This window comes from Acanthopagrus latus, chromosome 7, assembly GCF_904848185.1.
Source record: "Acanthopagrus latus isolate v.2019 chromosome 7, fAcaLat1.1, whole genome shotgun sequence".
Taxonomy (NCBI): Eukaryota; Metazoa; Chordata; class Actinopteri; order Spariformes; family Sparidae; genus Acanthopagrus; species Acanthopagrus latus.
The window spans coordinates 6,188,329-6,209,983 of NC_051045.1; the positions used below are offsets into that span (position 1 = coordinate 6,188,329).

A 21,655-nucleotide genomic window follows, 5' to 3' on the forward strand; every position below is an offset into this window, starting at 1 on the left:
AAGTTGTTTAATTCTGCCAGACTGTGGCTTTCTTTGTGAAGGACTTGGGTCGGATTGTCCACCACAATCCAACGCATGTGACTTTATCCACATTCTCAAGTCCATCATGTCAGTTCCTCTCTCCACTCTCAGATAACACTGAGCAACAGTAGTTAATGTTAGTTAAGAAATGGAGTTGGCTAATATAACGTAATGATCAGCTTCAAGCACAAAACAGAAGCTATAGAGCCCTCCTCTGACTTAATCCAAGTCTACAGAACTCCAATAATCCCCATTTGGTTTAGAAGCTACAGTGACGATCAAATCAGAGACTTCATTTAGCTAAATGAGCTGTACGGAACCATTTACTTCAGTTGTTTATTAGAATGCTGCAATTTTGTTTTGCTGTGAAGCTCCAGAAATGTTTTGTGGAATACAAAACTTCACCAAACCTTTCTTCATCATGGGGGTGATAAGATAATGAAAATGTCATTTTTGGATTAACTCATCCTTTAAAAAGCAAGCGTAACTAGTAATATTTACAGTGTCTCTGTTAAGCCGGTCATTCACAAATAAGTGTTTTTATTACACTACAGTGTGCTGTGAATGTAAACTCTTAAAGTGGAATAAGTGAGATATACAGGCAAAGAGAGAGGGTAACAATATAAAGGAAGTGCAGTTTATTATCATAGCTACAACATCTTAAAGCAAAGAAGAAAGAAAGACATTAATCAGACACAACAGGTTGTGTAATTATCAACCGTTTATTTAGTTTATTTATAAATACAGTTTAATATATACATTGTTAGTCTCCAAAATTGAAGACAACAGAAAGGCATCGAGGCATTATTCTGATATCTAAAACTCCATCACCACCAGCATACAGAACCAACTACAACATCCATATGGGTCTCGCCCCTTGAAGAATTGAGAGGCAAGTAAATTTAAGGTCGGTCAATAAATTGTTTTTTCCCATATCGCTGGCAAGTTTTACAGTAAATCAATCAGGGAGAGGATAAGGCAATTCAATAAAAAGATCAAGGATCATTACAAAAGTGATTTCAACACAGAATGTCAAACATACCAACACCAACTGCCCACACCACTCACCAACACGTTCATTGGCTCTCACAAAATTGTTTCCAGTGGGGGAAATATTTAGTTTACCACACATCATCATTACAAAAGTACCCTTCAAATCCAATGCAGCCCATTGTCTCTAAGCAGAAAAACCAAACACAGCTTAATCACAACTTCTAGCTCAACAACAGAAGGCCGAGTTAACCGTACTGACATATGGCTACAATAGAACCTACAATGCATTTAAAATCATTCGGCTTCTTTGGCCAACAGAATCTGACAGAAATTAATGATTTAAACGACTTCTATCAACTAAATAAAGGCCTTAACGTTACTAACGGAGTGTTCGTTCTACCAACAAATTTATGATAAACTATTTTAAATCGCTCTAACCACAATCCTGAGATCATCTGGAGAATAAGAATGAAGAATAAATCGACGCACAATAGATCAATACTCGCAACCAGACTCCCAACTACGACAGCCATAAATAGCAATTATAACAAGATTAATATGGTTTGGGTTCCTTGTGAGCTCACCACGTATTTTTAAAGGGTGTCAGTTAAGTCAATCTCCAGACTAATTATGGCATATCATAGTCAGTGTTTCTAACCATTATCCTTAGCTATTGTCTTACTTAGCAGTTTTACAAAAACACAAAACGTCCTTACAACCGTCATCAACCTTATATTATCACACAAAATAATGTACTGAAGCAATGAAACACCCAGTAGAGCCAGAAAATAAGCTGTCTGTCTACTGACTGCAGTAAGTGGTGCCCGAGTAATATTTCGCCTAATACTGATTCAAAAGAACTACAGGAGGACTTCTAACGCAGGCCTTAAACTTTGACGCGGAGACAGTTAACTGCATCCTTATACCAGCATATATCACACGATCTAAACACACAAAACTGCTTCTCACAAAACTCTACAAGCACTATGCATTCTGCAGTCTGCTGTTGACCTATGTTGAATAATTTCATATAATCAAGTATGAAGGATTCAAAAACTGGAATATGACATAACATAAAGCGGAATTTTGGCTTAAGAATTAACTATCACTAAATAGTCTACTTTGACTAGAACACCAGAAGCTTAATAATTCAGCCTTTAACCTGGTCAACCCAACCGAACAGCAAGATTAGCTCCTTCCATTTAAACCCGGAAAAAAAAAAAACCCCTTGACAGGATTTCCTTGGAACAGGAGAACATTTTGTGGGGTTCGAACCCGGGTCGTCTTTCTGAAAGCAGCACAATCCTCCCCGGTCAGTGCCTGCTTTACGCAAACTCAAAAGGAAAGCTGGTGACCTGGTGTATTGCTTGCACAAGCCGACATGCTGTAGGCATGCACGCATTCTTACGTCTGTGACATCTTAATTAGTAAAAGTAATTTTGTCATGCAGTTCATCAAGTAGCTAGATTTTTGAGCTCCAGTTTTCCAACTTAGCAACTAGGTGTAAACTATTAGAAAAAGAAAGGCATTTTAACCTAATCAGATGAGTTAAGACATATAGTTAAGGGCCTCTTATTAAACTGCATAGTTATTAGCTATACAATACATTTACAAACAACAGACTGAACCGTTAGAAAAACTCTCAACCGACTGATTAATTACATAATCTCATCTGTGAGCGTGAATAAATTCCTGGATCGTCAGCCTTCACCGAAGCCCTTGTGACATCACCGAGTCTGTTTGTCACGGTAACCAAGACGGTACACGGTGGCAACATAACTCACGGGGAATGTTACACGCTGAAAACCGACCGTTCTTTCCCACAATAAAAAAAAAAGAAAAGAAAAGAATAGCAACGTGTGGGGAGTGAAAACAATGTTACACACTGTTGGCACATGTTAAGAGCATCTGTGTCTGGTTGTCTGAGACACAAATCCCAGAAAGACAGAGAAGTGCTGCAAATGAAACAAAGCAACAGAGAACACAGAAGTACTGCATCTGTGGTGTGTAAGGCAGCTCGACAAAACTGCATGCGCCTCTTTCTTGCAGAACAGTCTGTTAACGAGTCAAAACTTAAAATGCTTGTTTCAGAGGACACACAATCATTGAATAGCTAGGCCTGAAAATTCCACATCCATTATTATTATTAAAGGGGCTCTGTGCAAGAATGTGTAGCAATTTACATGTATTTATCACTTAATTGGCTCAGTGGGTGAACGTGAAAATTAGAACCTTTCCGTCTCACTTGTTTTTTTGTTTTTTTTAAGTTGTTTGATGCGCCCTGATTCTGAATTTTATTTGCTGAAGGATGTGGTTCCAATTTTTTGCAGCAGTCCAAACAATGTGACTTCGTGCACATTCTCAAGTGGCTCTCTTGGCCTCCAGACTGTTTTACTGTCCAAAACAATGCAAAAATTAATCAAAATGCCAGCTTGGGATCTGACAGCAATATTAGTAATACAGTTCTTATTTACTTTTTGGTTTGTTTTTTTCTTTAAAACTCCTTTTCTGAGCCGTCAGACCTCTCATTTTGCATCAACCGTAACTGTAGTCGTTGTCTGAGATTTACAAATCCATGACTAAACTATTAAATATGGCTGCATCAAAAACAGGACTCAGTAATGAAAAATAATCTAAATCATTAACATAGGTTGTAATCACCTCTCTTTCAAAATAAAAGTGTGTAGCAAAAATCAAATGTGCAAGACGTCAACAAATGTAACAGTAATTAACAAATTTGTTCTTTAGCTTTAAACATTGGTAAAGCATCCAAAAATCTCTACATCACCCCATCCTACTACTTACCATGGCCTACATCCAATTTTATTACCTGCACACCAATAGACCCTTTAAAAGAGATTTTTAAAAAAGGCTGATCCAGAGACAATAAAGCAGTGCTAAATATAAAGCGATTCATCCACTCCGCAAATAAACGGCTGTGGCTCTGGATGAGGACAAGGGAGAGTTCACTCTTTCAAGTATTCTGTCTTGGGATTGTTTGAAATTTCTGTCGTGAGGGAAAAAAAAAAAATCTTTGAATCTCCTCAGAAAGCGATTGCAAATTCTGTATCTGACCATACCTTCAGAGTTGAGTTGTGTTCGACATACGCAGAGTGAAGGATATATTGCAATTTGAAATGACGATCTCCGTGAGTGAGTAATGAAAGAAAATCCGTCAACAGAGCCCTCTTCTTGAAAAACAGACAAAATGTGCAAGACTTAAAGCTATGGCATCAGAAAGTGTTTGTTAGTTTTTTTCTTCCTATGGATTACAGTTTTAAGTGAGGCAAAAGAGGGGATGAGCCGGACGGAACCAGCGTCTTCTGAGGTAGGGTGCAGTCAGCCTGCAGCTTTACTTGACTTTCTGAGCCCATTTCAGGTCGTCGGCCCTGGGCTTCTCTCCCGTCACACTCTGGATGAGATCCTCCAGGTTCCTCCAGAAACCGAACTTCTCCAGAGGGTAGTTCAGCCAACCTGGAGGGAGAAAGCTCAATGACAGAGTGCCTGACTCTCATTCATAAAGCAGCTTTGGGCCTATTGGAAGATGCCATCAAAACATGATTTTTAGCGGTCCCCCAACCAGAGAGGGCAGTAAAGTAGCGTGTAACACCACATCTCCATGTTCTGGTTATTACTTTTTAATTAAACCTGAAATGACTAATTAAACTTTAGGTGACTCAGTATTACTAGCCTTCTATTTTTATTTCCAGCTTCTGAGGCTGAACACAACCAAGTTTAAGAAGTGGTGCGAAAACGAACACTCTTTTAAATCTGTCACAAGGGTGAATGTCAGGCCAGCCAGGAATGTGAGAGTTGATCTGACGCTGCTGGTAATGGGAGACAGTTTTCTAGGCTGGACCAGACAGTTGGAGATTGCTGTTAGGTCACCTAACCTTTTCACTTAGATGCACCTATTAATACATTTTATTTCTTAACACATTATGTCGAAGATAGTAAACCAGAATACATCTTTTTCTGCATTAAAATCAAAGCACATGGAACAAGAAATTGTCAGAACCTCAAATGAGTAAAAAAAAAAAAAAATGAATAGTGTAAATTAATAACTGCATTTCAGGCTCACCGGTGCTATCTGTTGTGGAATTTCAGATCGCTTCCTTTGACCATTCAGGAAAGATGAAGAAGACTCAGAGACAACGATGCCTTACGTTGAGATTACATGGTTTATAAAGCATAATAATGGAGGAGCAAAATAACGTTTCATCTGTCTGCACAGTCTTCCCAAATGTCCAAATTATATCTTACAGCTTCAGGAAGCAATCCTCCAATACATGGTTATATGTTTAACACCATAGCAAGGGAGGTGATGCAGAGTCTGTCCCCTCTAGCCAGAGGACTAAGAGGTAAAATAGGTCAGAGACACTTAGTCTGCTAACATAGATAGATCGAAGGCCTCCTCACGAGGTTTATGCAAACACTTAGCTTAGCCTTGGCTTGGTTCGTCAGACATCTGTTCTGTGGACATATTTACAATAGCTTTGAGTATCTCGGTTGCAGAGACCACGAGAAGATTTCTCGTAGAGTAATCGTCACTATCTTTATCCAGACTTAAACGTCTGTACAAGATACAAGACATGACCTCTGACTGTACTGAGAGAATGACCAGAGAGAATCATATTTTTCCCCAACACTGCAAATGACAATGTTTAGTTGAAGAGTCTTTTGTGCGCATGTGCAACCAAAATAGTCTCACCCTGAGTGCCCTGAGCTGCTGCCATACGGCAGCCTTGAGGGGTCAAACTACCTACGATTCAGAAACCCATACTGACGACCCCCCCACTGCCCAACAACAACGTCATCATCATTCATGTTTTAATGTGGATATGATCATATGCCAGTCTGGTAGACATTGCCCAACTCCAAAACTCCATAAAGTTTTCAGTTTCACTTCAAAACGCAACGTGCAAGCGGAGTTTCATAACGAGGAAAGGAAGACGAACCTGTAGTGATGCAGAAGTACGTTTCATGAGGGGAGACGTGATGGACGCGGTGGTGCTTGCGGGGGAGGATGATGTGGCAGTCCTGCAGGAACACCACCCAGCGAGGCAGGCCGAAGTACGTGTGCGACCACTTGTGAATCTGGTTGGTGAGGGTCACGAAGATGGCCAGTGCAAACAAGTAGCAGTACCAGGGGTAGTTATGGTAAACTTCCGCTGCGAAAGGGAAGCAGAGACAGGGTGAGACAGAACTCTGTTGTCTTTTTTCCTTTTTTCTTGGATCAGCTACTTTCAAGTGATGGCTTCGAAAAATGACACAGCAGTTTCATGTAGAAGTAAATGTCAGGCTGAGTTTGTTGATGCAAAACTCACCGGGGGAGAGGGTGAGGAAGTTGAAGGCCATGTTTGCTAAGGGGACTATGGTCAGCATGCAGTTGTCACCATTGGTCTCAATGAAATCGTGACGGGTAATGGCTGTCGGGTCGATGTGGTGCTCTCTAAATGGTCGTATAAAGGCCTGTGGGACAGATCAGACAGGGTGTCAAACATGAAACAGTACACTATGTAAATGCGGGAAAATGTTCAGAGTATTTATAACACAAACAAATGATTCTACTTTAGGAGTAAGGAAGGAGAAATAAATGAGACATCGGGTCACTGTTACCTTTCCGAAGATGGGCAGATCCACTGATCCCCATGTGTCGGCTCCCCAGTGAACAAGTCCGGACGCAAAGTCTGCCGTGAGTATTCCTGCCGCTAAAAATGAGAGAATGAGGAAAGTGAGGACAACCAACACAGCTTGGAGAAACTGACAATATCACCAGAACATTACATAATTCTTCTTACCAATGCTCAACAGGATGTACCACAGATGTCCCAGATGGAAATTGGCAAGAAGGTGAATGAAATTGAAGGCCATGAGAGAGAAGCAGAGGATGACACTTATCCACTCTTGACATCTTTTGCCTTAAAGGAAAAACACCACGATTAAACATGGAACACTTCCCTGATAAGTCTCTCAGTTATATCACGTCTCCGGTCCTGCACACGAACTTGATATAACATCACTTCGTCTAAAAGGTCCAAAGGTTGAGTTCATCTAGTCATTGCAGTTCATTATCAGCTGTTCTCTCTTTTTTTTTCTTGTAACAGTGACACAATGAGGTAATGTTCCTCTTGCTATACTTGTGACACGACTGGTGAGCAGCAGGGCCTGATTTACCTGTCCACACATCACATTTTAAAAAATGAGCCCCTCAGGCAGGTAAAACTCTGAGATTCAGATCCTAGACCAGCTGATATGAGGAGCACGTATTTGAACAATGGGTGTGAAGGCTTAGCACTTTGTACATTAAAGAGCAAAACAAAAAGAGTATGGAAGGTGGTGGGAGGACTGTTTGAGTGGAAACTGCCCAGATCCTCAGTTGTTTGTAATGCTTTCCTCTCAGAGTTACAGTCCATGAGGCTGACTGAGCAGCAGCAGCGCTGTTATGAAAGGTCACAGCAGCTCCACGTCCAAACGAGGCTCCTGAGCCTAAAGCAGAGGCTGTGGATTCTTCTAACCTCCGCCTGATGCTCGAAATGTCAAAAGGACAACAGCGACTCAAACACAAATTCAACAAATCTCACATGATTCCTATTGTGTAACAACAAAAGTGTGACTGACACACACACACACAGCACTGTCGCTCATTGTTCGGTGTCATGTATCAGCAGCAGCCGAAGACAAACCGGTGTTCTTGCTGTTGAATTCAGTAGTTTTTTGTTGTTTCTTAACTACGCTGTGTAAAAGCCTGTCGTTATGTCACGCCACTTATGGACACTTGAACCGGGCGAACGAGCTCGTTAGACGGAGCCGCTAAGAGGATCCACTCACCTGGTGAGTATAAATTGGCCAGTTCTCGGGCACCGGCGTGTTGTGGACCCCATCTGGCCGCACCCCGGCCCGGTCCCTGCGGCTCGGGGTTCTGTGTTTCCGCTCCACAACCGTTCTCGTTAACCATTCTCGCCATTTCTCCACCGTGGGCCCAGCCCCTTCAATCTCTCTACTCACAGCCAGGAACCAACGGAAACATCAACTTCTCAGCCCACAGACAGCGTAGCGTTTTCAACCAATCAAGTGAAAACCGTTGAGCGCAGCAGCCAATCAGCTTTCGCGGAGACGTTCCACAGAAAGCCGATTGACCAATAGGGATTGCGAGGGGAAAGACCGCATTTCCTGACCCCACCCGTCCTCTCTGAAGCTCGCGGTGCTCTCTCAGCCTTTACTGCTGGATGTACAGTAGATGGAGCCCTCTCACATTAAACGAAAAAAAACAGTGGGGTAGTTAGGTGTTGTAGCGACATCTGTCACCCGTTAGATTGTTTGATTTTACAGCTTTAACCGTGGAGGACACTCCTGGTTGTCAACTCAGTCAGGTGAGGTGTTCACGGCTCAGTAGGAGAAGTATTGAGAGCTTGTGTAGCTAACTCTCAAAATAAGAAATGACACATTCTTCCCCCTACAAATTCAAAGTTTAATCTATATACGCTGAATCGTAGCGTTGCTGAGTCCATTAACGTCAGGGGTTCTGCTGCTGCAGTCTCATTTGGTTGGGTGGGACCAGCTGCTGTCTGTATGTAACGTTAGCTAATGTTAGCTAACTTTATATGTTTACTTAGTGCAACTGTTAGCCGACGTTTTACCGTATTCCATTCTTCTGTAACTGCCACTACTGTCAACATAAAAGTAGTCCTGTGTAAGTAAGTTGTAGGTCCTGGTTGTACCACTAAAACTTACTGACTAAAACGTGTCTATTGACAGTTTAAATAAAGTTCTCATGTCTGCTTTATGTTTTGAGTTAACTAATGTCACTTTATTAGTCATATATTTGGAAGTGACTTATTTGGCCAGCTTTTTTAGTTCATAAAACATTTACTTTATGTGTAAGATTATTCACCTTTGAGTACACAATTAGTTTGTATCTTAAGTTTTATTTTGTACTGCATATACATTGTGCAACTATAACACTATACCACAAGTGTAAGCCAAATAGACTTTTCTGTGTACCTTCCAGTATAAACCAAGTATTTGTAGTCAAGTAGTAGAAGTCAAAGTTGTATTTGACCACAGTACTTACATATATTCAAGGTGTGTCCCGTTCACTCGCCTGACTTTTATTTATTTTTGAGGGATATAAATCCACAAGTAGTCAGTAACTATAGCAGTGTTAAAGGCATTTCCCTCTGAAATAGAGTGACGTAGAAGTAAAACTATGTCAAAATACTCAGGTAAAGTAGGCTACAAGAGCCAGGACACAGATTTCAATACTTCATAATGTATGTTCAAGGCTGGATTAAGAACCAGACAGATAGTTCTGGCAACTGACCCCCAGGGGCCTCAAAAGTCCAAGGTTCACTATGTGCCAACTGGTTTTGTTGATTTGATTAATTGCATATTTATTAGTTAATGCACCAATATATTACAATATCAGCTCCGATAGGATTCCCATTATTAGTTAATCTTGTGGTCAGGTTTTGAGAGAATTTGTGTCAAAAATCTATCTCTCTAATAATTTTTTTGAAAAGACGTTATTTACAGCCGTTTAAGAACCCGCTCAGTTTAAGGTTGATACACAAACTCTAGCAGGTGTAGAGGGTGTAAATAATGTCTTCTCAAATTAATTCTCAGGTATCTTGGGTATTGTGAGACTTGGAGCCATTTTGTTTGTTTTTTTTAAAAATATATTTTAAAACAAGTCCCATTCACTTCACTTGTTTAGGAGAGTGCAGCAACAGCGTTCGTATGTGAAGCTCCAGAAATGTTTTACGGACTATGAAACCTCACCTGACTTTCTCTTGGCATGGGGGTGAGTAGATAATGACTGAATTTACTTTTTTGGCTGAATGTATCCTTTAAGACCTTTGAGGTCTGTCAGGTGGTATTTTCCCAGCATATGAGTCCTGGTTTCTCTCTGGCCAAATAATGAAGCTGTCATGTGTACAATGTCAGTGTACTTGAAACCAGGAGGTGACCGAGGACATACTTAACTGATTGGAGGTGGTTGGTCATTAGGGGCCAAACAGCAAATATTTGCTCCAGGGCCTTCCAACATGTCGACCCGGTGCAGTGTATGTTCTACCTACGGAGTCACAATTTTTGAATTTAACAGTTAATCCACACAAAAGATAAGTGACAACATAGCAATTAGGCCACAGATTCGAATGAGTCACAGAATAAAATGTACCACCAGCGCTTTCTTTTGCTTGTAAAGGGGAAGGATGTAAATTTGAGTCAAAGTCAGGAGATGTTTTGACGACATACCCAAACAGGAAAGTGTTTTTGGCTGCACACCAGTGAAACAGTTTATGAAGAGGTGCGCGTGTCCTAAACATTTATATGAACTCTCTTCACTCCCCTCACAAAAACTAAGCATAATTCAAGTTAAATTTATCACGTCAACTTTAAGTGGCAAAAGACGAATATTTCCCCCATAGCGTTTCCAAGTGTTATTATTATTGCCTCCACTGTTGCACAGACAACTGGATTGCTTCCGTTTTCCTCAGAGTCACTAATAACAACAACACAGGATAAAACTTGAGTTTATTGAATCATTTAGTCTGTAATAGAAATGTATCATCAGCTCAACTTCCTTCTCCTGCAATCAACATTTACTTCTCATGACAAGTTGAAGCAGAACACAACTGAAAGTTAAAGTACAGTTCCAATACATTTCCAAGTCTACTTTATGTAGTGAACGCAATTATATCAGTGTACTAGACATATACTTAGAGGTGTACTACATCATTAGTTCTTTGGACTAAATGTAACCACTTTTTAGTCTATAAAAATATACTTCTGAATATACTTAAAGTGTATGATTAGTAACTTTCTGTATACAACTAGTTTATAGCTAAGTTTTCTTTTGTAGTGCAACTTTACTGTTTTAAAGGCAAGGTGTCATAACCCCATTCATATTGTAAATATTACAATTTTGAGTTTGAATTCCTTCTCCAAAACTACAAACCAAGCCAAATACTTAGACTTTCCTGTATACTTTTCAGTGTGAACCAAGTAAACTTTAACTTCACTTTGTAAAGTATATCTCCGACAAGTACACAAAAAGTCAACTGAGCACATACCCTCTTATTTTCATGTATGAAGAAGTAATAGCACACTTGGATAAACTTCTTGTAAGAGATGTTGCTTATGTACATTCATGAATCTCACCACAGGATGGCAGTAAGACCTCACCTTGAATCCAGAATTGAGCTTGTGCTTTAAAACTCTGTAACAAGAGCAAAAAGTCAAGTTATGAACAGTTATTTGGGCTGATTAGACCTACTGAGCATATGTGTTTCTTAGGGTAAAATCAAGATGCACAGTGATACGTAGAAAATCTTGTCAGACTTTATTAAGAACACACTGAACCATTTCAGACACAAACCAGGCCGACTGCATTTCTCCCAACACCCATCCTGACCCTCATACAGTGTTGGAGTTGATGCATCATCTTGTACTTTCACCACACAACAACACACACAGACTGTTTTTAACAAGTCTGTTGATGTTGTGGGGAAACAGCTGTCTGGCGATGTGTTCCCGGCTGTGTACCGGGGTGTCTTCTTATGAAACGACTAAACTTGAACTCAGAAAATGGTTGCGTCTGAATGGGATTTTTCCATTATTGTCGAGTTAATGAGTTGTGACTGCAGAGGGCGTGAAAGGACTCGCTGTCAACCAGAGGTATCCGTCTCATTTTGTATTGACAGATGTCGTCTGGCTGTCTCTGAGTTTCTATGGTCACTTTTTATTTCTGTTTTAGTTCCTTTAATGCCATATTAATGAAAACCACAGGTCACATTTCCTCTCTTTATTCTGCTGCTGCAGCCTTAAGTATGTGACATTTATATCTGTCAAGAACAAAACACAAAAACACAGATTTGGTTTTTTTGTTGTTTTTTTTCCTCACTATGTCTGGACACAAACATTTGAATGTGGGAAAGGCCCTCTAAAAGCAGCACAGGTTGTCCGGTTGGCTCCTCGATGCACGTCACACACCTGCAGCTAAGCCCCGCCCCTCATTTTTTAAATAAAAACCCCCACGAGACAGGAAGACCTGTCAATTGCTCTATCCAGTCGCGCTGTCTCCCCCAAAGTAGTTTCACTGCGTGTTGTCACGGGCAGTGACTGAGGGGATTTAAACAAACAACATCCACACGCTCGAGCCATTTCACATCTGAGACCACTGGACCAGAACCACTCAGGGCGCCTGATCTCTGCCCTCCATGCTCCTGCAATCCGGCGGGTGTTAAGATCCATGGAAGTGGCCGGCTTCTACGACGAGGGCAGCTTTGCTATCCACAACCGAGACAGCATTATCAGTCCCGTCAGCGGCAGCTCATATTGGAGGCTCGGTGACTCGATGACGGAGCTGGGCATCGAAGAGCGGGAGAGAGCGATAGACTTCAGTGTTTACCTGGACTCAGCTTTGCACTGCCCGCAGCAGCATCAACAGGGGGACGTGTACTCAGATTTCCTGGCGGAGAACAAGATCAAGAGAGTTGCAGCTTTACAGAGCTACAAGAACTACTCGCTGCTGAACGAGCTGGAGACAAGTCAGTGCGACAACTTGAGGGACCCCAGGGAGCCCTACGCGCTGGGTTACACCGAGCTGCAGGAGACCCGTGTGGATAGTGTGCTCAGCCCCGAACTGAGTCGCTACAGAGCTGCCGCCGCCGCCGCCGCTGCTGCTGCTGCTGCCGAGAGAGACGATAGTCAAGAAGACGCAAAGATGGAGAACGGGTCGTCTGGTTATGACATGAGGTCCTACCTTCATTACCAGTCCACCAGCGGCAGCCTCGGGAACATCTCCACCGCGTCCTCGACTTGCTCCAGCCCGCCCGGCACACCTGCCCCGTCAGGTAAAAACAGGTCACCATCGCACGGGGGCAAAATCTCCAGCGGGAAGTCAAAGAAACGCCTGGACAAGGACAGTGAAGAGTACAAGGTGAGGCGGGAGAGGAACAACCTCGCCGTGAGGAAGAGCAGGGACAAAGCAAAAATGCGCAACTTGGAGACTCAACACAAAGTGCTGGAACTGGCTGCGGAGAACGATCGTTTACAAAAGCGCGTAGAGCAGCTGTCCAGAGAGCTGGCCACCCTGCGCAATCTGCTCTCCGCCACTGGACAATGTTAAGAAGAGAAAAAACAAAAAACAAAACCTCCACCAGAGACTCCTCACGGATCACTGGGCCGCTTGTCTAATCATTGGTGGACTTTAGAGCCGGAGGTGAAAACGGTACGCTTCACAGGTGAAGACAGTGACCACCAGTTTACAAGGACACTTTGAATGGGACTGTAGAAGTGGGTGCATGGATTGCGCAATCATTCACCATTCTTCACATGTCACTGTAGCTTTATTCTCAGATGTAATTTTGTGTATGCAGTATTTCTGTGCAGGTTTTACATACATGCGAGTGAATTTCTACATTTTGTGTATCTGGAGCAGTGTGGTTGTCAAGGGAAGAGTTGTGCTGCAGTGAAATGATGCAACTCTTTGTAATACTATTGGCAATGAATGAAATAAGTCTAATTATTTAATATTGAAATGGGAAATGCTTTAATTGTACTTGATATTTTATTGAATTAAACAGATTTATACTTTGTTTAAACAATTTCAATTGTAATTTCTTCTTTTCTGTCCTTTTTTTGCAGCAGGTGTAGACTCAGACAGACGTGCACGCTCGCTTTAAATATTCAGACTCACCATAGTCAGGCTGTGTAGTATGGTGTATGTCACTTACAACATATTGCAGATAAAAACTGGCTCGACGATAAGGCACATTTACAACCTTTTAATTCAGGCCAAATGCCAAAATTTCTAGAGGTATTAAACTAACGTAGGAATATGATGTTTCTTTTTAGATATGGAGTGAATTATATAAATCTAGCTGTCACCAGTGACATTTATATAATGCCTCGGATCACTATGACCAAAATTTGGAATCAGTCATGGATTTTCACAAAGCAAACGATGGCATTTAGTGGATTGGTCAGGGCAATTTTACGGTGAGAGAAATCTCCTCAGGTCCGGAATCGAGAATATAAAATGAGGATTTTTTGAGATTTCCTTTTGCCATTAAAAACAATACAAAGGTGAGGTTTATACCTGACCAAGAAAAGCAAGAAACCAACTCTCCACACGATTATTTGGTAACGCCTTTTGCTTTTCCTCTGTGTGCTCAGTGATTCAACACAAAAGATGTCAGATCAGGACTTACATCGAACCAATTTAGACTGAAACGATACTGCTGAGAGCAGCAAAAAAACAAAAAAAGAAAAAAAAACGACTCGATCACACTGCACGCAGCACAGAAATGTTAGCTTTATCTTTAGCACACGGCTCTGTCAATAGTCTGCTGGGTCCACTGGCCCAGAGAGGGGTTCAAGGTTGCATGAAAATTAATCAGCAACTAACCTCCTCACACCACCTCAGGCCTCGCTTCAACAGCCAAGAACCTGGAAGGGAGTGAGCGCAATGAGAGATATGTATAATCCTGAGCAAACGTCGTTTAACGCTCGAGTGGAAAACCCTCTGCAGAAAATGTCGAAGTTAAAAACTGGGAGTGACAAAGGAGGTTACTCCAGACATGACAGATAAGTTGACAATTGGTTTTGCTGTGGAATTTACCAAGCCCTGAGCATGCATTTCAGTGTGTGCACAATATGAAACTTATCTGTCATGAGCAAAGCAAAGCCCAGACAGAGAGGATAAAGAAAGAGGTCTGGTGGGATTTGTACGTGATCCGTGACATTTCAGGGTGGGGATTGTTTTCTAACTCTCACTTCAAACAGCAGAGACGAGGAAGAAAAACACCTCTGTTAGCTTTTTCGAGGGGAGGCATTCATCACGATGGCACCAAGAAAGTTAAACCCTCTAAATAAAGTATAAAAACTGGGCTGTTGCTGTTTAGTACAGTGGGAACTGACATTTTGGATATTTCAACACACACTCAGTGATGGAACAGTTTGGCTTTTAACTGTTGTGCAATATCCTCCCTTTCCAACACATCATCACTTAAAGAATGCTACACCCACATTTAAATAAGACATTGTTATCCTTTGTGTACACAGGACAATGGCTCTGAGTATTTGTGGCCTGGCTTTAAGCCCTAGTGGGTACAAAATGGTGCAAGTAACGCTGATCATGGCGAACAGATTTCAACATAATTAACACAGCCACAGGAACAGAGTAATGTGTCAGATATTGTGTTGATAATTGAAGATCCAGCACTCTGTTGTTGTGCTCTTCAGCACACATCTTTGCGCTGGCTCGCTGCGTATGTTGTAGCTGTCAGTGTTGGCACAGATTCATTCAAACATTCTAGGCATTCTTTCTTCGATGACCCCCCCGTTTCCTATTGGAGCCCCACGCAGTCGTTCCCTGCTCCTGGCTCACATGCTGACAGGAGAGAGGGAAATTCCCACACAGGATGACCTCTTTTCTTGAGAGTTTAGCCCAGCCCCCTTTCCTCATTTTACCGTCAATGGGCAGTGTCTGTCCGTAAACTCCTCGTTGCATCACAGCCCCTCCTCGGGCCAAGTGACCTCCTCAAAAACTCCACTGATAAAGCAATACAAACACACACACACACATACACACACACACACCTGTCACTCGAATGTCCACTCTGTACTAGCTGTTGAGAAATGAGAGAATTTCTTATTTACCTATGAGTCACACTGGCGTGTTTTGACATATGTTTTAAAAAGTCTTTGCAGGTTTTTGTTCCTCAAAACACATCAGTACATCGTGGGATCACATTGTGTTTCCGAAATTAATCAAAAAGTGGAATGATATGAACTCAACCCTCTATCATTTAAGACTTATTTAATTTGGCTTTCGTCCAGATTTGCTGGCTTGCAGCACTAAATTTCAACCCACTTAGATGTGTTAATTTAAATTACAACATGAAAATGGAGCAATGGATGTGCAAACTGCCAGAAAAGACAGGAAAGTGCCAAGGGCCAGACTTTTACATCACCTTTGCCTGGCCTGTAACACAAGATGTGTTAAAACAATACCAACCCTTGTTGTTTTTTTATGGAAAAAGACACACCAGATACACAAAAGCACAAGAAAAAATTCACCTTGGTAATCTTAGATGCAAGTTGAAGATTATAACTAAAGAACTGACCAATTGACCTACTAACAAAACATTTTTTTTATTATTTTTTGTTTAAACTATATTTTGTGCCTGCAGAATCCAGGGTTTCGCATCCAGTCTGTGGTTAGATTAGGCAACAAATGCACTTTGGTTGTAGTTAGGAAAAAATATTTCCAGTTTGTCAAAGAGCCACAAACATTTAATCTGTAGGATTCACTTTGGGTAACATAAGTAAAGATTGTGATTATATGCTACAATCAGTCCTTTAAACAGTGACAACATTAAACCTTCAGGATTCATGCACACTGAGCCACGAGAGCCTTGAGGCAAACACAGACAATTATTACCACTGTACACAATTCCTATATATTACATTTCATCACTATTTCATTAACTCCCTTGACACTGCGTTGAACAAAATGAACAAAAGATTGGTCATAACTTGTTAAAGGATCAGCAGCTGAATAGGTATTACTGCATCTCCACGGATAGAATCAGGCATAACACGTTCATGTGAATCGATGGTATTAAGATGAAAACAATAAGTTGATTACTTCAAAAGTCAATCAACAAAAAAATACTATGTTACATTTATCATTTTAGGCAGAAAATGTTAAATATGTTTCTGCTTCTGGTTTTGTATTGTATTGTGTTGTGATATTAAGATGCAAAATGTCACTAAGATACAAAGTTCCCTGAATTAACTGACTTCCTGTGTTAATAAATGCGGATCCTACATATTAGAAGGATATTTTTACCTCACTAAAAATAGAACAGCAGTAACGTCACTGCATTCTATAATTCTGTAAAATATATGTATGTATATTTGGCGGGCCAAATCGAAACCTATTACAGGCCAATTCTAAACCATCAACTTTATCATCACATCAATTACAAAATGTAAATCAGATAGATAGAAAGATAGATAGATTGATACTTTATTGATCCCGGAGGAAATTCAAGTATCAGTAAAATCAGTACGTGACGGTAGCTACACAGTAATTACCATTTTCTATGGATTTGGTCCAAATTTGTGGCCCTAAACTTCCTTTGACATGCAACTGAATAATGTGGCAATATTAAGTGTTTTTATTATGGTGAACGAATCACATTTAAAGACTTTTTTAAGTTGTCTATAAATTTCATAATCTTGTTTAATCTCAGTGACTGACCCCAGTTTAAGAGACCTTGCATTGATTTGCAGTTTGATTTAAGGGTCATTTTCGATTCATTTTGGACAGTCAGGTACTGAAATGTTTTTTTCTTTGTTTATTTTTTAATATTTGAGCAAGAAGCTGTAGTTAATCTTTCAGAAAGTTCAAGTTTGTACCTTAATTGTTGTAGTGTCCTGAAGCATCTTGTGTCTATATTATGTAGACATTTGCTCAGAGTTTGATAGACTTTGAAGACATAAGTCAGTCACTTGTCCAGGACCCCTAAACTCTGAAATGCAATGTAAAGGTAGCCAAACTTGTGTAGTCTTCTCTGCCACAATTAAAACTGATATTGATAAATGTGATTTCTAAGTATTGGTGATTTTAACACTGTGATTTTGCATGTTTAATTACAGTTCCTTCTCTAAGTGAAAGGGCAGCCGGATATCCGGACCAGTGTAACGGGAAGCCAAACCGCCTGAGCTACGGTAAACGGACCAAAGATGATCTGACTTGAAGTGCACCAAGATTTCAACATCTTTGTTCACTTCTGCTATTTTGCTGTGGATGACTGTGAAAATACAAAACTGACGTGCAGAAGTGACTTGTGGTCACTACACAGCAAGTATCACTGCCCATGTCTTGTGTAACACCAGGCCATCCTTGCAAAATGAATGTTGGTTTAATTATTAGTGCAACACGCAAGTGAGAGAAGAGTTCATTTCAAGACACCAAGTGTGTGACAGCTTGAATTAAGTGTCCTGATGCAAACAGAACACTGTCATTTTAGTAATAAATCAATGTATAAATTGATATTGATATGTAGATTAAGCATGTGTGGGATTAAACCCTTTGTTAATTTGGATTTGAATAATGTTTTGTTTAAAGCTTCATGATAAAAAAATGTTAATGCCATTTAGGACTGAATTGCAATTTTGGCGGCTTAGTTGCCTCCATTGTTAAATAATAAACAAACAGAAGGCTCCCATCACTGCTCCAAACAAAAAGAAGTCCTCAGAGAACAACTGACCAGGAAATATTTGAAATGTTTATTCAGCACACAATTTCACAATGTTAAAATATCAGCAAATCATGATTATTTTTTCAACAGCATTACACAGTGATGGAATGTAAACTATGTAGATTTACTCAAGAACTGTACTTAACATTTTCTGCTACGTCACTTTTCCACTTCACTGCATTTTGAAGGCAATTGTTGTACTTTTTGCTCCATTACATGTATTTGACAACTTGATTTACTAGTTACTTGTCAGATTACATGCTGCATCAGAGCCCGAGTAAATAATTTCTAAATTAATTTATTTTACACGCAATCATATTGAAAAACACAATGATTCTGATAATCCAAATAGGCTGAAATATCAGATCTGATGATTGATCGGGCTGTTTATCTGTCAACCCAAAGTATGCAGTATGTGCATACATACATGTAAATATAATAATTATTTACTTTTGCTTTAATTTGATAGTTAAGTACATTTATTGCCAGATTTTCACTTTTTATACTTCAGTAGATTCAATATCAGTTACTTTAAAACTTTTACTCAAGTACTTTTCATATGGTTGACTTTCACTTTTACCAAAGTCATATTTCAATACTCAAGTAGACTGTTGGGTACTTTTTTACTGTCCTGCATTATGTCATATACTGTTAAAAGATAGCAGTGGTAGAGGACATACACACAAGTACAATACCACAATAGAAATACATGCTATTATGATGTAAATGTAAAAGAAGCACAACAATATTATCAGCAAATCACACTGCAAGTTTGCACAATGCCCTATAAGCTATAAGATAATTAGTGTAATTTAATTGTTATTAGATTAATTTTACCAATGCAATAGGTACAGTTTAGTCATAATGTTGTATTTGGTTGAGCAAAGATAATAATTCAATATTTAGATAGTTTTATGTATAACTATGCACTTTAAATGAAGTGCAGTCAGGGTAACTTTAAAAATGGGTTTGAATACAGTTACCTGTTATAAAATGTAGTCAGTAACATAATCTAAGTAGCACAATGTGAAAGTGATGTGACTATTTTACTGTACGTTAGTTTTGGATAACCTCAATACCAGAAAACAGAAATTAAATATCAATGAGATGACTTTTATCTCATCTTAATAACGAGTGCGTGGCCCGTAAGGATACACGCTTGTGTATTTGGGATGATTCGAATTAATTACAAATGCATAAAATACTCTTTTATGTCTCTTTAACGGAATACAGTTACTTTTTTTCTGTATCCTGATTACATAATCCCAGTACATGTATTCTGTTACTCCCCAAGCCTGAATGCAGTACAAGTACCTAACCTTGTACCAAAGGTCAACATTAAACGTGCTTATCTATTTTGCACCACTGAACAGAAGACAGCATCTAAAACTCTGTATGTCAGACATATTAGATAACCAGAGCCCATTCTTCTGGCCCTCACTCAAACCACACCCGCGTTCAAACTTGGCCTTCATTTTGATCTCAAGTACACACACTTGTAATCTTGTGACTGCATTTTGCACAGTTTTGACATTACCGTGCTGACACAAAGCTGTCCACAAAGGACTCAAAACTGCGTCTGAGGTAATTCCCACTAAAATTTGTGTCTTCAGGACCACAGTTGCCATGATGACAGACACAGAGGCAGAAACCAATGCTGTCGCCACTGATGATGAACTGGTTCCATTTTCCTTGAGGTCAATAATCAGTGGAGTTGTGGATATAAGTTATTTTAGTCATTCAGGCTTAACTCGCATGAATCATTCCCAGTCAACAAATTCCGTCCCACCAGATATGAGCCAACATTGATTCAAAGCTAATTTGCCATTGTCATGCTGGCGCTTCCACACAGACATGCGATCCTCCGTGATTACTTTTGTCTTTCATTACTGCACAACCCAAAAAGAAAGATGTCCAGCTAGTCTTTTGAGGTGCTGAGTTTTCTGTCGGTACAGATACTGCACTATTCCTCAAAGCGGCCCTCTAAAAAAGAAAAAAAAAATCCTAGATTACCAGACACTAAAGGAACATCCTGTTTTATTTTGACAACCACACCTCAAAAAGTGTGAATTTTATGGAAGTGAAAATCTGTCCTTTTATGAAATGCTACCACTAATTGTGTAAAGGCATGGACTGAGGGCATGGGAAGGGCACAGTTAAATCAGGGGAATTATGGATGTAGTTTAATCGAATCAGTTCTGTAGGAAAATTTATGTTTTTAGTGGTACATCTTAGCGCAGAGGAGAGAGGATGGGTGTGTACCTTGATAGAAAGATAAGAGGAAAAAAATCTGTGGGAAGACTGTTTTCTGCTGATCTTGTGATTGTGTGTAAGATAGCCTGATCGAGATCTTTGCTGCTGTTGCTGCTGCAAAGTAAATGACTAAAACGTACAGTATATTCTCAGCTATATAAAATCACAAAATCAAAGACACCAGCTTGACACAATAGTAGTAGTCATGTGTGGGCTTTGACATGTACAGATTACTCAACAGGAAGTGGGGTGTGTTGCTGATGGTGGCAGCCATGAAAACATTCACCACCCACACCGTCTTAACAATGTGACCTTCCTCACGTTTACCACATCTTACCTTTCACCTTGATTCCAAACGTTTTTGATGCAAACACAAAATCATTGACAAGCGTGCGCATGCCTTCTGACATGGCTTTAGTGTTGCATCATGAAAAATAAAAACCCACAATAACACATCCGATGCATCAAATCTTTTTTTCCGTAGTTGCCATGAAGAAAACATCAACAACAGCCTCAAAGAACACAGTGGTAACATCCGCGGTTAGGCAGACGGGTCAGCCAGCTTTTGTTTACATGTGGACGGCACGTCGATATCGTCATCACCCCTTTTTGCGTTATGCGAGAGGAAGGATGCGGGAGCTTGAAGCGCACCTAGAGGGGAAACACCAGCTCCAACCCCTCCAGTTTTTACGCTATGACCTAAATGCATGAACTTAGCCTATGACAGTCGAGGAACTATATGTCACATCAGTGTGTGTGTGGACGGTTGGTCCTCAACGGAGGCAGCTAGGGGGACAGGAACAGGAACAGGAACTGCTCACGGGTGAGCGTCTCAACAGACGTAACCAAAGACATCACACTGACACCCTGATGAGAACAACAACACCGTGTTTTACATAAGAGTTAAAACATACGTGTTGTTTGGTCAGGGAAGAAATGTTAAGTTTGAGCACTTGCTGTGTAGGTAAGGAGTAAAGGGTGATTGGACATCTGCTACTTTAGCACTGATACCAATATGCGAAAAAGTCCTGCATTTACAACCATACTTAAGTATTATCTGCTAAAGCTACGATGTAGTAAAAGTACTTGAAATACAGAAAAGGGGCCCC

General features: G+C 40.3%; 3 protein-coding genes across 8 annotated transcripts in view; 2 read left to right on the top strand and 1 right to left on the bottom strand.

Annotated features, from left to right (window-relative positions):
- The window catches only part of klhl12 (kelch-like family member 12), a 110,291-nt gene that overhangs the window by 65,305 nt on the left and 23,331 nt on the right, over positions 1 to 21,655 (top strand). For 3 of the 6 annotated variants that reach the window (XM_037102823.1, XM_037102826.1, XM_037102824.1), the window contains exon 5: positions 17,689 to 17,760. The gene's annotated coding sequence lies outside the window, so the exon portion shown is untranslated. Of the gene's footprint in view, positions 1 to 8,179; positions 8,388 to 9,730; positions 9,818 to 17,688; positions 17,761 to 21,655 lie in introns of those variants that run through there. The other 3 variants (XM_037102822.1, XM_037102821.1, XM_037102828.1) reach the window with 2 other exon arrangements.
- Positions 725 to 7,981, bottom strand: peds1 (plasmanylethanolamine desaturase 1). The gene is made up of 6 exons (XM_037102835.1): positions 7,846 to 7,981; positions 6,816 to 6,935; positions 6,634 to 6,725; positions 6,342 to 6,486; positions 5,973 to 6,185; positions 725 to 4,488 (listed from the first exon to the last, which is right to left on the bottom strand). The coding sequence occupies exons 1-6, from the start codon at positions 7,979 to 7,981 to the stop codon at positions 4,367 to 4,369; spliced, it is 828 nt and encodes a 275-aa protein (XP_036958730.1). The 3' UTR covers positions 725 to 4,366.
- cebpb (CCAAT enhancer binding protein beta) lies at positions 12,060 to 13,625 on the top strand. The gene has a single exon (XM_037102834.1). It carries the CDS (start codon positions 12,269 to 12,271, stop codon positions 13,145 to 13,147), a length of 879 nt encoding a protein of 292 aa, XP_036958729.1. The 5' UTR covers positions 12,060 to 12,268; the 3' UTR covers positions 13,148 to 13,625.